General features: G+C 45.1%; 1 protein-coding gene across 1 annotated transcript in view; it reads right to left on the bottom strand.

The window, feature by feature from the left end:
- NBEA (neurobeachin) overlaps window positions 1–15,946 on the bottom strand; it is an 812,633-nt gene that overhangs the window by 756,327 nt on the left and 40,360 nt on the right. Inside the window, 2 exon segments of the mRNA XM_033948014.1 lie at window positions 8,972–9,067; window positions 11,093–11,193. Coding sequence (XP_033803905.1) covers window positions 8,972–9,067; window positions 11,093–11,193 — 197 coding nt within the window.

Raw genomic sequence — 15,946 nt, 5'->3', positions numbered from 1 at the left:
AAGAGATGCACAGCCCCTGTTCAGCCGACCATTCATCGTAAATCAAGCATTATTATGTAGGGGTATCTCCACAAGAGGAGTCCTTCCCTAGTGAATTTTAGCCAAAATGAGAAGTTTTGAGGCAGATGGATGTTATTTTAAACAAAATTGGGAAATTCAAGATGGCTGCTGCGAAGGAGTGGTCACACTAAAAATGGCCCAGGAAAACCCACTAAAGTGACAAAAAAATTCTGGGAAGGCTTTTTTTTGGGTGGGGGGAGGTGTGGGACCCTAAATTCAGCCCCAGGAATGCAGCAAATCTAGCCCCTCCCCCCCCCAATAGGCAGTACTCTACACATCGAGTGGAGAAGACCCTGCCTCAATCAACCAGACTAAGTCCATGTGCTAAGATCTTCGGGCCAGACTAAAGCCCAACCAAGGCTTCAACCCCCATCGATCCAAGCATAAACGGGGAAGGAATCTAAGCAGCCAGCACCTGAAGCCCTACTGAACTGACCCTGAGGCCAAATAGCCTTTGCTCACGCACCTGATAAATCAGGATGCAAGCTAGCTTCAAGGGTAACAGACCCCAACCTCCACAAGTCTCAATATAGGCCGGCTGGACAGGAACCCTGAAGGTTGGAGCATCCTGTCTCTCAAATTGTGTGCCATGGCACAGTGGTATGCCCCGAAGAGATTCCGGGTAGAGAAAGGCATGGAGACAAATTTTTCCCCGTCCTCGCATGAACTCAATTTCCCTGTTTTGTACCCATGAGTTCTGCCACCGTCACCATTCCTGTAAGCTCTGCCTTAACTGCACAAGCCTCGAACACTTAAGATTTTAAAGTGTTTGAGGCTTGTGCAGATGAGGACAGAGCTTGCAGGAATAGGGGACAGGAAAAGAACTCGTCGGGATGGGAAAGCAGTTACTTACCGTAACAGCTGTTATCCAGGGACAGCAGGCAGATATTCTCAACATGTGGGTGACTTGTTGATTTGCTTGCAAACTTAGCTGATTTGCTTGCAGAACTTAGAAAGTTTGCGACTGCCGCACTGCACATGCACAAGTGCCTTCCTGCCCAGCGTAGGGCGCATCTCTCTTTAGTTCAGATAGCTAGCAGAGAAGCCAACCAGGGGAGGTGGGTGGGTTGTGAGAATATATGTCTGCTGTCCTTAGATAACACCTGTTACAGTAAGTAACTGTGCTTTATCCCAGGATAAGCAGGCAGCATATTCTCAACATGTGGGTGACCTCCAAGCTATCCAAAATGGGATAGTTGGAATGTTGGCAATTTAGTAAAATAAATTTTGTAATACTGCCTGACCAAACCGTCTGGAAAAAGTTTCCAGACAATAATGAGAGGTGAAATATCTTTCATCACTTTGAACCGAGGACCAAGTGGCAGCTTTGCAGATTTCCTCAATAGGAGTAGATCTAAGGAAAACTACTGATGCCGCCATGGCTCTGACTTTATGGGCTGTGACTCGACTCTGTAAATGCAGTCCAGCCTGAGCATAGCATAAAGAGATGCAAGTGGCCAACCAGTTGAAGATGGTGTGCTTGGAAATCGGGTGTCCCAACTTGTTTGGATCGAAGGAGACAAAAAGTTGAGGAGCAGATCTATGTGGTTGAGTGCGTTTCAAGCAGAAAGCCAAAGCACACTTACAGTCCAGAGTATGAAGAGCTGTTTCTCCAGGATGAGAATGAGACTTTGAAAAAAACACTGGAAGTACAATTGATTGGTTGAAATGAAATTCTGAAACCACTTTAGATAAGAATTTAGGATGTGTAGGGAGGACCACCTTGTCATGATGGAATACTGTGAAAGGTGGGTCTGCTACTAAAACTTGCAGCTTGATGACTCTGCGAGCAGATGTAAGAGTAATGAGAAAAACCACTTTCCAAGTGAGATATTTCAGATGAGCCAAATCCATTGGCTCAAAAGGAGACTTCATAAGTTGAGCAAGAACAACATTGAGATCCCAAACCACTGGAGGAGGTTTGAGAGGAGGTCTGACATTGAAAAGTCCTTTCATAAATCTGGAAACCACCAGCTGAGCAGAAAGGGGTTTCCCTTCAATAGGCTGATGAAAAGCAGCAATTGCACTGAGGTGGACTTGAATGGATGTGGATTTGAGGCCTGATTGTGATAAGTGGAACAGGTAATCCAGAATTGAAGACAAGGAGATAGATTGAGGCTCCTTGTGATGAATGGTGCACCAAGCAGAAAATCTAGTCCATTTCTGATTGCAGCATTGCCTAGTGGTAGGCTTCCTGGAAGCCTCTAAAATGCCCTGTACAGATAGAGTAGCAGTTAAATTGAGAGGTACCAAGCTGTCAGGTGCAGATTGGGATGAAGTAGAGACCCCCGACTCTGTGTAAGCAGAGAGGGAAAAACTGGTAGAAACAGAGGCTCCCTGATGCTGAGTTGAAGTAGAAGGGAGTACCATGGTTGTCTGGGCCACCGAGGAGTTATCAGAATCATGGTGGCATATTCCTGTTTGAGTTTGACAAGAGTCTTGAGAATCAGAGGGAATGCACAGAGAAACTGATTTGTCCATTCCAGAAAGAAAGCATCTGCCTCGAGGAGATGAGGAGAGTATATCCCAGAGCAGGACTGAGGCAGTTTGTGGTTGTGGGGAGACACGAAGAGATCTATCTGAGGAATCCCCCACTGAGAAAAAAATATGGTGAAGAAGCAAGGAATTGAGTGTCCATTCGTGAGGTTGCAGAAGATAACTCAATTTGTCTGCCAGACAGTTTTTCTCTCCTTGAATAGAAAATACTTTCAGGAAGGTGTTGTGATGGATTACCCAGGTCAACACCTGTTGAGCTTCCTGACAAAGAGGAAGAGATCCTGTTCCTCCCTGCTTGTTGACATAGTACATGGAGACTTGGTTATCCATCCGAATGAGGACTACCTGGTCGTGAAGATGATGTTGAAAAGCTTTGAGAGCATTGAAGATCGCTCTGAGTTCCAACAGATTGATGTGACACAGACGATCCGTGCTGGACCAATGGCCTTGAGTACGGAGACCGTCGAGATGAGCCTCCCAAGTGGAGGTTGAGGAATATGTCGTGTGGGACCTTCTGATGAGGGGGCGTTTGAAACAGTAAACCTCTGGAGAGAATGGAAGTGAGCATCCACCAGTGAAGAGACTGTCTCAAAGAAGGAGTCACTTGAATGCGTTGAGAGAGTGGGTTGGCAAGCCTGTGCCCACTGAGATGCCAGGATCCACTGAGGAATTCTGAGGTGACGTCTACCAAAAGGAGTCACGTGAACTGTCAAGGTCATGTGACCTAGGAGAACCATCATGTGTCTTGCAGAAATTGTAGCCAAAGAAGACACTTTGTGGCAGAGTTGAATGAGAGCATCCTGACGTTGTTGAGGAAGGAATGCTCTGAGTCGGACAGTGTCCAGGACAGCTCCAATGAACTATAAGGTCTGAGAGGGTTGGAGCTGGGATTTGGGAAAGTTGATTTCAAACCCCAAACTTTGTAGGAACCACGTAGTCTGTTGAATCACTACAATAACCCCTTGAGATGATGAATCCTTGACGAGCCAGTCGTCCAGGTATGGGAACACCTGGAGGCCATGGTTCTGCAGAGCTGCTGCCACTACTACTAGGCACTTGGTGAACACTCTTAGAGATGAAGCCAGGCCGAAAGGTAGCACTCTGTACTGAAAATGCAGATTCCCCACATGAAATCTGAGGAACTGTCGAGAGACTGGATGAATGGGAATGTGAGTGTAAGCCTCTTTGAAATCTAGAGAACATAACCAATCGTTCTGATCTAGAAGGGGGTATAATAATGCTAGAGACAGCATGCAAAATTTCTCCCTTACAAGAAATTTGTTGAGGGCTCTGAGATCCAAAATGGGTCGCAGATCGCCTGTCTTCTTCGGAACTAGGAAGTAACGGGAGTAAAACCCCCGCTCTAATGCTCCAACGGAACCTCCTCGATGGCACGGAGACAAAGCAGAGCTTGAGCTTCCTGAAGAAGAAGGGCGGTCTGGGATGGATTGGAAGAATACTCTCTTGGAGGTAGATCTGTTGGAACCTGGATGAAATGAAGAGAGTATCCTTCCCTGATGATGGACAGCACCCAGAGGTCTGATGTAATGATCTCTCATCGTTGGTAAAAAAGATGGAGATGACCTCCAATGGTAAGGGTAGAGGACAGAGGCAGAACAATGGAGGTTATTCTCTGTAGTAGATGGTCAAAAAGGCTGAGAGGCCTTAGGCGTAGCAGAAGTCTGAGGTTTCTGTTGCCTCTGTTGCTGTTGTTGTGGTGGTTTCTTAGGAGGCGCCTTGGTATAGGGAGCTGCCCTCTGTGGGAAACGGCGCTGTAAGATGGAAGAGGCATGAAACCCTTAGAAGTGGAAGGCTTAGGCTTAGGACAAATGATGACAGCAAATGACTTCTCATATTCAGACAAATTCTTAGTGGTTTCCTCAATGGAGTCATCAAACAAGTCATTGCCCTAACAAGGAATGTTAGCCAAGCAATCTTGTAGATTAGAGTCCATGTCGACAGTGCGAAGCCAGGCAAACCAGCACATGTCCACTGAGAAGGTGGTGACCCTCGAGGAAAGCTCAAATGCATCATAGGAAGATTGAAGGAGATGTATGCAGAGTTGGTTCAGAGTAGTAATGGTATTCTGAAAACCTGTAAGACGGTGTTGAGGAACATACTTGAAATAGGCAGTTGTAATTCAGAACTCTGGTTGTCATCAGGGAATTCTGATACAAACGGCGTCCAAACTTGCCCATGATCCTGCCTTCTCTTCCAGGCGGGACAGTGGCATAAACTTTGGAAGGATTACTCCTTGTTGAGAGGACTCGACAAGAAGTGACTGATGTGATAATTGAGACTTCTTGAAGCCCTTGCAATGGATCATTCTATAACATGATTCCAGCTGCTGGAAACATCAGGAATGGAATAAGGTGTTTCAAGGTTCCTTTTGAAAGTTTGAGAAAGGAGTCTGTTTATGGGTATTTTGAGAGACTCCGCAGGAGGTCGAGTCATACCTATCTCCTCTAATAATGGAAACAGGTTCTCACTTTCCTCAGCATGTGAAGGCTGAAGAAACATTTTTTTATTAGGGAGTTGAGGTGATCATTGAAGGAAAGTGTAGAGTCAATGATGACTCCCAGAATTTTACTTTAGTATTCAAAATGCAGAGTGGGGCCAGAGGACAGAGGGATGGAGGTGGGCAGTTGGTCCAATTTTGGGCCGAACCAAAGAAGTTTTGTTTTGGATTCGTTCAGTTTCATCTGCACAGTGTGGGCCCAGGATTGAAGGTTCGATATACATGAGGATATGTTCGCAGAGAGGTTGGCGAGGTTCCGGTCGGTCTCAAGGAGGACAAAGATGTCGTCTGCGTAAGTGTAAAATGTTTCAAGGGGGGAGAGGTGGAGGAGTTTAAGAGAGGACATATAAATGTTGAAAAGGATAGGGGAGAGAGGTGAGCCTTGTGGGACTCCACAGATCGGGTTCCAGGGGGAAGAAGAAGTGCCCTTCAAGTTGACTGTGTAGGAGCGGGAGCGTAAGAACTTCGAGAACCAGTCAAGGACTGTGGAGTTAATGCCTATCTCGGTGAGTTGGTAAAGTAGGTATCATGATGGACGACATCAAAAGCTGCAGAGAGGTCGAATTGAAGAAGGACGGCAAATGTTGCGAGAATGGAAGTGTTGAACTTTTGAGATTAAGGAGGTCAGAAGGGATTCAGTGCTGAAGTTGGGACGGAAGCCGTATTGGTATATCCCGTTTAAGAGATCAATCTACCTGCTTTAAATATCAGCAGCAGTAGAAAAACAACTGCTTTTACATACAAGCAGCAGCGAGACCTACCGCAACCACCAAGAGCCCACAGACCCGATCCTGCCAGGAGTGTGAACTCCTCCCCCTGCAGTCCATTGGAGAGATCAATCTGCCTGCTTTTAAATATCAGCAGCAGTGGAGATCAACTGCTTTTACACCTAAGCAGCAACGAGACCAGCCACAACCACCGAGAGCACACAGACCCGATCCTACCAAGAGTGTGAACTCTTCCCACCCTGCAATCCGCTAAGAAGATCGACTGTCGGCTCCGGGCGGCTTTCCCGCAGAGGAGAGAATCCTGCATTCACCGTGGGCCTCATCTGGGGCAGCCTCCTTGGAGCGGATGGGGCACGGGCAGTGTGTCTGGGAGGGAATGCATGGATGGGAGAACATCGCAGGGGAGGAGACATAGGCATCCTGGGACTGTCTGCCAAGTCTCTTCCCTGAAGAAGCCCTTTCTGGAAACTTCAATCGCTCCTCCTAAACTTACTTGCTCCACTTCATCACTGACGCTAACCCATTCTGCTTCTATTCCTTTCTCTCCTCTCTTCTACCTTCCAAGTATTTAGATCAATGCTGTCTTGTTATTTTATTTTTCCTCTAACTCTACTTTTCACTTCTCTATTACCCTCCAGGTACTTTAGTTAGATTGTGAGCCTTCGGGACAGTAAGGGAATTTTTCAAGTACCTTTCTTATTTCTAATCTTAATGTATATTTTCTGTAAACCGCTTAGAACCTAACGGATGTAGCGGTATATAAGAAATAAATTACATTACATTACATTACATTGGTAGGGTAGCAGAATGGTGAATTTTTCAAGGTAGGAAGATAGTTTAGTGGATATGATGGATTCTAGCATCTTGGTAAGGAGAGGAATGTTTGCTATTGGACGGTGGCTGGACGGTGTAGAGGGGTCTAGATCAGGTGTTTTCAGTAGTGGGGTTAAGGAGATATGGCCCATTTCTGGGGAGAATAGACACGAATGTAGGGCGGAGTTTATGAGAATAGTAAGAGATGAGATGGCCTGAGGGGGAGTGTTCTCGTAAAGGTAGGTGGGGAATGGATCCAAGGTACAATTGCAGGATTTTAATTTGAGGCAGAGATTATGGACCAGGGATTCAGAAACAAGTTCGAAGGAAGACCAGGATCTGTCAGCTGGGATAGGGTAGGAGTCTATAAGGATAGGGTTGGGGGTCGATTGGAATCAGAGATTTGTAGGAGATTGCAGGAGGGAAGGAGCGCCTCAAGGTGGAGACCTTGTCGCTGAAGAACTTTGCCCAGAGAATCAGCTGAGGGGGGAGGAGGGGAGGATGGAGGCATTATCGGAGGTTAAGGAACGCCAGATGTTAAATAATGTGCTACTCTGGTTGTTGGATTTGGAGATTTTGTCACCGTAGAAGTTTTTCCTTGCTTTTTTTAGAACAGTATTGTAGAATTTAATATTGACCCTCCAGCAGTATTTGTCTGTAGGGGATTTAGATTTTTTCCATTTTTGTTCCAGAGCTCGGCATTTCTGTTTCAGTTCTCTGTGGTATGGGAGGTACCAAGGGGCCTTGTGGGAATAGGAGATGGTTTTATTGGTGAGAGGGGCAAGGGAAAGGACGGTGGACTCGGAGAGGGCGACCCAGTTTTGCCAGTTTGTTTCTGATTCTGCAGGTTTAGGGATGGGGGAGAGTTTGACAAGAAAATTGGTCCAGAACAGATTGCTTGAGATTTTTTTGCAGAAGGTAATAGAATTTGAGGTGCGGGATGGGGGCCCAAAATGTGACATGAAGATTGGGAGACAGAAAGCCCCTAGGAAGTGATCGGACCAGGGAACGATTTCCCAGCGAATGTCAGTGGTTGAGGTTTTGTGAGTAGTGAGATCCAGAAAACTGATGAGGTCTAGTGTGTGGCCTTTCTGAAGTGTATGACCTGCCTGGACATAGGCAGGAAGATGGCCTCAGCAAAATTGAAACCTGCAAAGCAGGCCCCACCGTGACAAGAAATAAAAATTAAAGGCTTTCTTTTTTTATAACTAAATAAAGAAAAAAAACGCACAAGAAACACAGCAACCCTGTAATAAAACAAGAAAAACAAGAGCCGCAGTGAGAGAAGGCACGAAGTTGAACTGAGTTTAGCACAGAGCGTCAAATACACAACTTCTCGGCTCCGCAGAAAACTGAGAACTTATGAAAGACATGCCCTATGCTGGGCGGGAAGGCACTCGCACATGCACGGTGCATCAGTCGCAAAATTTCTAAGTTCTGCAAGCAAATCAGCTTGCGAAGCTGTCCGCATCCGGGCTCCGTGGATGACGTCACCCACATGTTGAGAATATGCTGCCTGCTTGTCCTGGGATAAAATGAGTTCCTCTGGGGACGGGGAAAATGTGTCCCTGTGTCATTCTCTAATTCCAGGTGTGCCATGAGAGATTCCAGAATCTTACTTCATTTTTAAACATTTCCTTTATAAGTAAACACTAGAATAGACAACTTGTACATTGTATATGCAAAAGTCTATCAATGTTATGAGCGTCTGTGTGCATAAGGATACAACTGCACAGACAAGCATCATTCCTTGACGTGATTTGTCCTTCAAAACTAACAGAGTAATTTTAATTTTATATTTTTATGCAGTAGTTATCCTTACTTGAGCAACAAAGCAATCAAGGCTTTGTTACTGTTTGGATCTTATCTTTGCGAACTTGGATTTTCAGCTCTGACAGAAATTAAATTGAAAAAAAAAAAAAAGAGAGAGAACTGCAGATGGTGGATAATGAAATGTGTGTTTGCTTGTCGACTATCGAGCCATGTTTTGAGTTAATTTGCACTCAAAAACAGCACATCCATCGTATTGATTAGCAATTCTATTCTATCTACTTTAGTTTCACTACTGTTATATTTGCCCATACATAGCTTAAAGAACTTTAAATAAATAACTCTCAAATTTAATTTTTGGTTAGCTTTGTAATTTTATAATTCAATTATAATGTGCCATAAAAAACATTTGCTCTGTTTAGTGTGCCGGAGCTAAAAAAGTTTGAGAGACACTGGTCTGGCATTTTAAAAACATGGAAAAACTCCATCTCCGTTCTTTTAAAGAGGACTCATCAAAAAAGTCACATCTTCTCAGAAAAAAGTTACATAAACATTTGATTTAAAGAGAGAGAGAATGTAAACTTACTGCAGCACTACGACCAGGGAAGTTAAAGAAAGTGTCTGGTCCATGCCTCTGTGGCATTTGATTGAGAACTGATAATAATTTTACTGCATGTCTTGGCTGTCAAAAAAGGAAAATTGAAAAACTGTCAGTAAACAAATGAAAACTGAAACACATTATAGGTAACAGCAAAAAGGTAATTTTCAAACTACAAAATAAATTATTTCTCAATAGTTACCTAAATAATGCAACTGAAAACTAACATTCAGGCAATATATTTTGCCTGTGGTTTGCTATCAATTGGGAATGATACCAGTGTTTTTTCAGGGGTCTTTCTATAAAAAATTAAATAGTATTCTGGTTAAATTTATTTGGCTGGGTAAAATTGCAAGAGTGGCTTTAGTGTCTTTGCAAAGACCAATTGAGGAGGGAGGGGTAAATTTTCCCAATTTTTATAGGCATCATCAGGCCTATATCATGCGCCAAGGTATGTATTGGGTCCTCCCAGAGCTTTTGGAACAATTACCAGAGTGGTTAAGGGTGGAGAGATCACTTATCTTTCCACTTAGGCTTGATCTTTTGCTTGGTATAAAAGTGCCTAGAATACGTAAGGACAATAGAGTATTAATGGATACTTGGAAAACATTAAGGTTTGTAGACAAATTAACTACTGATTCTATTTTAAAATCGAAACAACAGACTATTTGGGTAAACTCCAAGATACAAATAGGCGGGTTTAAGGTTGTCTGGAAAGATTGGATTAAAGCAGGTATAAGATCATTAACGGAAGTAATTGATAATGGTAAGATGCTTGAATTTTCACAATTGCACATAAATATTGGTCTGAATAAAAAACAAAGTTATAAGTGGTTGCAATTGAAGCAGGCTATTCAGGTGGGGTTCCCTGAATGGAAATCTTTAAATGATCATTACAGCTTAGAATTCTTATGTTTCCAGGCAGATTTTCTGGGTCACCAGGCCGCAAAGTGGTATAAAATTATATCTAATTATTTGAATAAGAAGCCTAAAAATGGATTAAGAGATATTTGGAGCATTGAGATTAAGCATCAGATTAATGCATCTCAATGGCCACGTATTTGGTCTTGGAGAATTAAAGGTACGATGTCAGCATCTATTAGGCAAGCATGGTTCTTTTTGTTGCATAGAGCATTCTGGACCCCTACTAGATTACAAAAATTAGATTGCTCTAAGTCTAATAGATGCTGGCATTGTAAAATTGAAGTTGGAACGCTAGACCATCTTTTATTTTATTGTCCATGTATTCAGGCATTTTGGATATCAATATGGGATCAAGTTAATATGTTGATGGAGAGTCATGTGGCTTTATCCTATGACACAGTGATTTTTGGAATGTGTATGAGGGCCAAATGCCAAATATCTACAGCAAACAATAAATTATTGTTGATTCTTACGGGAGTGGGAATTCAACAGATAACAACTAATTGGAAAGACTGTTCTAGATTGAATTGTAATTTTTGGTGGAACTCAGTTTGTCATATGTATAAGATGGAAAGATTTCTTGCGATACAGAAGGGGTATTTTAAAAGATTTCAAGAGGTGTGGAGGCCATTAATTGAATATTATAACGAGTAAAGTTTATTCTTTTTCCTTAGGGGATAATATATAGAAATGGGATGGGATGGGAGGGATAGGGAGGGAAAAATATTGGAAATATGTTGTTATGAAAAATAAGGAGATATATGTAATAGGATGGGATATTTATTGTTGTGCATTACTGGGTATAATAAAATGTTTAAAGTGTTTGAGGAAGAAGGATGGGGGGAGGGACAGATTTCATGTCAGATTAATTGTATTATCAAAAAGGGATATATAATTATATATAAATTTGTAAGGAATATTTTATTGATATGGAAAAGGGTGGGAGGTGGGGGAGGGAATAAAAACATGTATAATAATATTGTTTAAGAATGCCAAGTGTGTTATGTAAATTAATTGTAATAATACTGTACACTTGTTGAAAGAAATAAAAAGGAATAAAGATTTAAAAAAAAAAAAAAAAAAACAACACACTTTCAATTTACACTTGCCTCTAGAGACAAATTATGTCAACCACAGACTTTAATGCACTAACAATTAAATGCTGCAAAGCCAATCACAACTTACCCAGATTCCATTTTCACCTCGAAGCATGCTAAATAAAAGCTTCAGCTCTTTGACAGTGATGCTGTAGCTGGCAAGAACGCCCAACATATCAACCAGAAGATCTTCAAAAAAATAAAGTTACACAGACATCTATTACAATTAATTTTTAACAATGTCAAATTCATGTGCAAATACAAAATTGGAAAATATTATTAAATATTTTTTTATTAATTAAAAATACTTATTTCCAAAAAATTGAAAAATGATATACATGAGGATATATAGTATGATCAACTTCCCCCCCCCCCAAAAAAAAGCTATAATCCTACACTAACCCCCTCTTTTACAAAACCGCAATAGCGTTTTTTAGCGCAGGCTGGCACGCTGAATGTTCTGTGCTGCTCCTGACGCTCATAGGAATTCTATGGGTGTCGGGAGCAGCGCAAAGCATTCAGCGCACCAGCCTGCACTGAAAACCACTACTGCGGTTTTCTAAAGGGGTGGGGATTAGATGTCCAGAATACATGCTAAACCTGTCCATACACATTGCCTAATTTTATTTTCCAACTCTAGCAAACACTGGACAGAATATAGATCATAATTCCTTTTAGTGCTAATGTTTGTGGAGTAAGGCCAGCAGTTTCAACCTACAAGCTGCAGAACAGCAATTCTGGCCCCCTTGTTGCAAAGAGAACCACACCTACTCAATCAATCACATTTTCAGCAATTAACGACCTATTATGCACGACCCAACAAGATTCAAAGTATTATAGGAGTCTACAAAACAAAGATGCAACAAGCACTGTTTACTCTCCCTGGCCCCCTTTGTCTATCTGTCTTTCTTCTTTTCTTTCTGTCTCCCTTCCTCCCACTGGTGGTAGAATATATGTCTGTCTTTCTTTCTGTTTCTCTCCCTACCCCTGTCTTTTTTTTTTCTGTCTCTCTTCCTCCCACTGTCTTTCTTTCTGTCTCTCTCCCTCCCTGGCCCCCTTTGTCTGTCTGTCTTTCTGTCTCTCTCCCTGCCCCTGTGTCTTTCTTCCTATCTCCTTCCCTACTTCCCTGTGCAGCAGCTGCAGCATTCCCTCTCCCTCCATTTACCGCAAGAGGAGCCTGCACAGACCAAACAGCCCGAGTCCCAACCAGTGTAACTTTCTGGCGGCTCCTCTCACGATCGCCGCCTTCTATGACGCACGAGCGGCTCGTGAAAGGAGCCGCTGCAGCGTCTTTTAAGTTAAAACAGAAACTTCGGCCTGGCCTGTAGGTCAGGGGTTTCTCGGGCTGACCACCACCCGCTGCTGGTGGCTCCGTGCTCGCCCGCCGTGGCCTGCAGCCACCGACAGCCGTCGCGTTCTGCAGTCGCAGACAGCCACCACAGCCTGCAGCCTCGGGGGAAGAGAGAAAGAGAGAGAGATTCGCGCGCATGCGCACTCATACCTGCGGTGCCCTACAGCGCACGGAAAACGGGAGCACGCAGGTGGGAGTGCGCATGCGCGGCTTAGGGTTTTATTATATTAGATAATTTCTACCACATTTAAAATGCTTCAATTTCTATCATCATCTATCTTTTTTTTTAACCCTCCCTTTTGTTATTTCCCTTACTCGTCTTATTTACATTGTATTTCAATCCCCACTTCCCTCTCGGTCCTGTCTACGCTACGTAACTTGTCTATGTTACTTGCACTGCCTCCCCGAATATTGTGATATACTATTTTTTTAGATTTGTTCATCACTTTGTATTAAGATTAAGCGATTCATCAAATTTTAAATTAATTTGGAAACTTGGAACTTTAGAACATCCTTGGTTAGAATCATCTCATTACCTATTATGGTATAACTGTAATATATTAACTGACAAGAAAGCACAGTTACTTACCGTAACAGGTGTTATCCAGGGACAGCAGGCAGATATTCTCACATGTGGGTGACGTCATCTACGGAGCCCCAGCGCGGACAGCTTTTCAAGCAAACTTGATTGAAGTTTCAAGTTTGCTACACTGCACCACGCATGTGCATGCCTTCTTGCCCACTAGAGGGCGCATCCCCACCTCGTGGTCCTCAGTTCCATAACCAGCAAAGAAGCCATCCCCGGGGAGGAGGGCGGGTTGTGAGAATATATGCCTGCTGTCCCTGGATAACACCTGTTACGGTAAGTAACTGTGCTTTATCCCAAGCCAACCAAAAAAGGGCAGGTGGGAGGATGGCAATTTAGGAAAACAGGTTACGTAACACCGACTGGCCAAACCGGCCGTCGCTTCTGGACAAAGTGTCCAGACAGTAGTGGGAGGTGAACGTATGAACCGAAGACCAAGTGGCAGCTTTACATATGTCCTCCACAGGAGTAGACCGGAGGAAAGCAACAGAAGCTGCCATAGCCCTGACCTTATGTCCCGTGATTCGACCATGGAGCGTGAGACCAGCCTGAGCGTAGCAAAAAGAAATACAAGCAGCCAACCAGTTGGACAAGGTGCGCTTGGAAACAGGATGTCCCAACCGATTAGGATCAAAGGACAAAAACAATTGAGGAACCTTCCGATGAGACTTGGTACGTTGGAGATAAAAGGCCAACGCCCTCTTACAGTCAAGCGTGTGAAGCGCCGCCTCACCAGGATGAGAGTGGGGCTTCGGGAAGAACACCGGAAGGACAATAGACTGATTGAGGTGGAAATAAGACACAACCTTGGGTAGAAATTTCAGATGGGTGCGAAGAACCACCATGTCATGATGGAACACAGTAAAGGGCGGGTCCGCAACCAAAGCCTGAAGCTCACTAATTCGACGAGCAGACGTGAGCGCAAGTAAAAAGACCACCTTCCAAGTGAGAAACTTAGGAAGAGACTTGTCAATTGGCTCAAAGGGAGGTTTCATCAGCTGAGCCAAGACCACATTCAGATCCCAAACTACAGGAGGAGGTTTCAGAGGAGGATTAACATTAACTAAACCCCTCATGAAACGAACCACCAGAGGATGCAGAGAGAGAGAACGTCCCTCTAGATGCCGATGGAAAGCAGCAATATCACTGAGATGCACTCGGATGGAAGTTGTCTTCAGCCCAGACTTGGACAAATGCAGCAAATATTCCAGAACCGAGGACACCGGAACCAAACTCGGGTCCAGATGGTGCGAGGCACACCAGGATGAAAATCTGGTCCACTTCTGGGAATAACAAAGCCGAGTCGAGGCCTTGCACGAGGCTTCCAACACCTCCCTGACTGCCGAAGTCAGGGGGAAAGGAACCAAGCCGTCAGATGTAATGACTGAAGATTGGGATGCAACAGCAAACCCCGACTCTGAGACAGCAGAGAGGGAAAAACTGGCAGAAGTAGAGGCTCCCTGGCACTGAGTTGAAGGAGCAGGGAAAACCAGTGCTGACGAGGCCAACGTGGCGCTATGAGAATCATAGTGGCTCTGGATGACTTGAGGTGAACCAACGTCCTCAAGATCAGAGGAAAAGGAGGAAACGCATAAAGTAATCTCCCTCCCCAGTCGAGAAGGAAGGCATCTGCCTCGAGACGGTCCTGGAAGTAAATCCGGGAACAATAGAGGGGCAGTTTGCAAGTCTCCGGGGAAGCAAAGAGATCCACCTGAGGGGTCCCCCAGCGGTCGAAGACCTCGCGTAGGACTCGGGAGTTTAGCGACCACTCGTGCGGCTGGAGAAGACGACTGAGTGTGTCTGCGAGACAATTCTTTTCTCCCTGAATGTAGACCGCCCGCAGGAAGATATTCTGGGAGGTCGCCCATTCCCAAAGGCGCAAGGCTTCCCGGCACAGAGACCAAGAGCCCGTTCCCCCTTGTTTGTTTACATAATACATGGCCACTTGGTTGTCCGTCCGTACCAGGACTACCTGATTGCGCAGCAGATGACCGAACGCTCGAGCTGCCAGGAAAATGGCGCGAAGCTCCAACACATTGATGTGACAAAGATGGTCCTCCGCCGACCATAGCGCTTGAGTCCGCAGACCGTCGAGGTGAGCTCCCCACACGTACTCCGAAGAGTCCGTGGTCAGGACCTTGCGATGTGGAGGAACGAGAAAGAGCAAACCCCCGGAAAGATTGGAAGAGTCGGTCCACCAACGGAGCGATCGTTTCAAGGAAGGAGTCACCGTTACAGGAAGGGAGAGCGGGTCTCGATCCTGACGCCACTGGGAGGCCAAGGTCCACTGAGGGAGTCTCAGATGCAATCGGGCAAACGGTGTGACATGAACTGTCGAAGCCATGTGGCCGAGTAGAATCATCAGCCTGTGGGCAGATACGGAGCGCTGCAGCAAAATCTGACGGGCCAGGCGAAGCAGAGCCTCCAGTCTCGACGAGGGAAGGAACGCCCGAAGGCGAACCGTGTCCAGCATGGCCCCGATAAACTGCAGGGATTGAGCCGGGCACAGCTGCGATTTGGGAAAATTTACCTCGAACCCCAGACATTGAAGAAAAATAATAGTCTGTCGGGTCGCTGAGATAACCCCCTCCCGGGATGAAGCCTTGATAAGCCAATCGTCCAGGTAGGGGAAGACCTGCAGCCCCTGAGATCTCAGGGCAGCCGCGACCACCACCATACACTTCGTGAAGACCCGAGGAGACGAGGCCAGCCCGAAGGGAAGGACGCGATACTGGAGGTGCAACTCCTCCACCTGGAACCGTAAGAACTTGCGGAAGGCGGGATGCACCGGAACATGAGTATACGCTTCCTTCAGGTCCAGGGAGCACATCCAGTCCCCCGAGTCTAACAGAGGGTACAGGACTGGGAGGGACAGCATACGGAACTTCTCCCGGACAAGAAACTTGTTGAGCCCTCGGAGGTCCAGAATTGGGCGTAAGTCCCCTGTCTTCTTCGGGACCAAGAAGTACCGGGAGTAAAACCCCTGTCCCCTTTGGTTCGGGGGA

This window comes from Geotrypetes seraphini, chromosome 6 (assembly GCF_902459505.1).
Source record: "Geotrypetes seraphini chromosome 6, aGeoSer1.1, whole genome shotgun sequence".
In the NCBI taxonomy this organism is placed as follows: Eukaryota; Metazoa; Chordata; class Amphibia; order Gymnophiona; family Dermophiidae; genus Geotrypetes; species Geotrypetes seraphini.
Note: the sequence above shows the minus strand (reverse complement) of the source record. Positions and strands in the feature narration are given on the sequence as shown.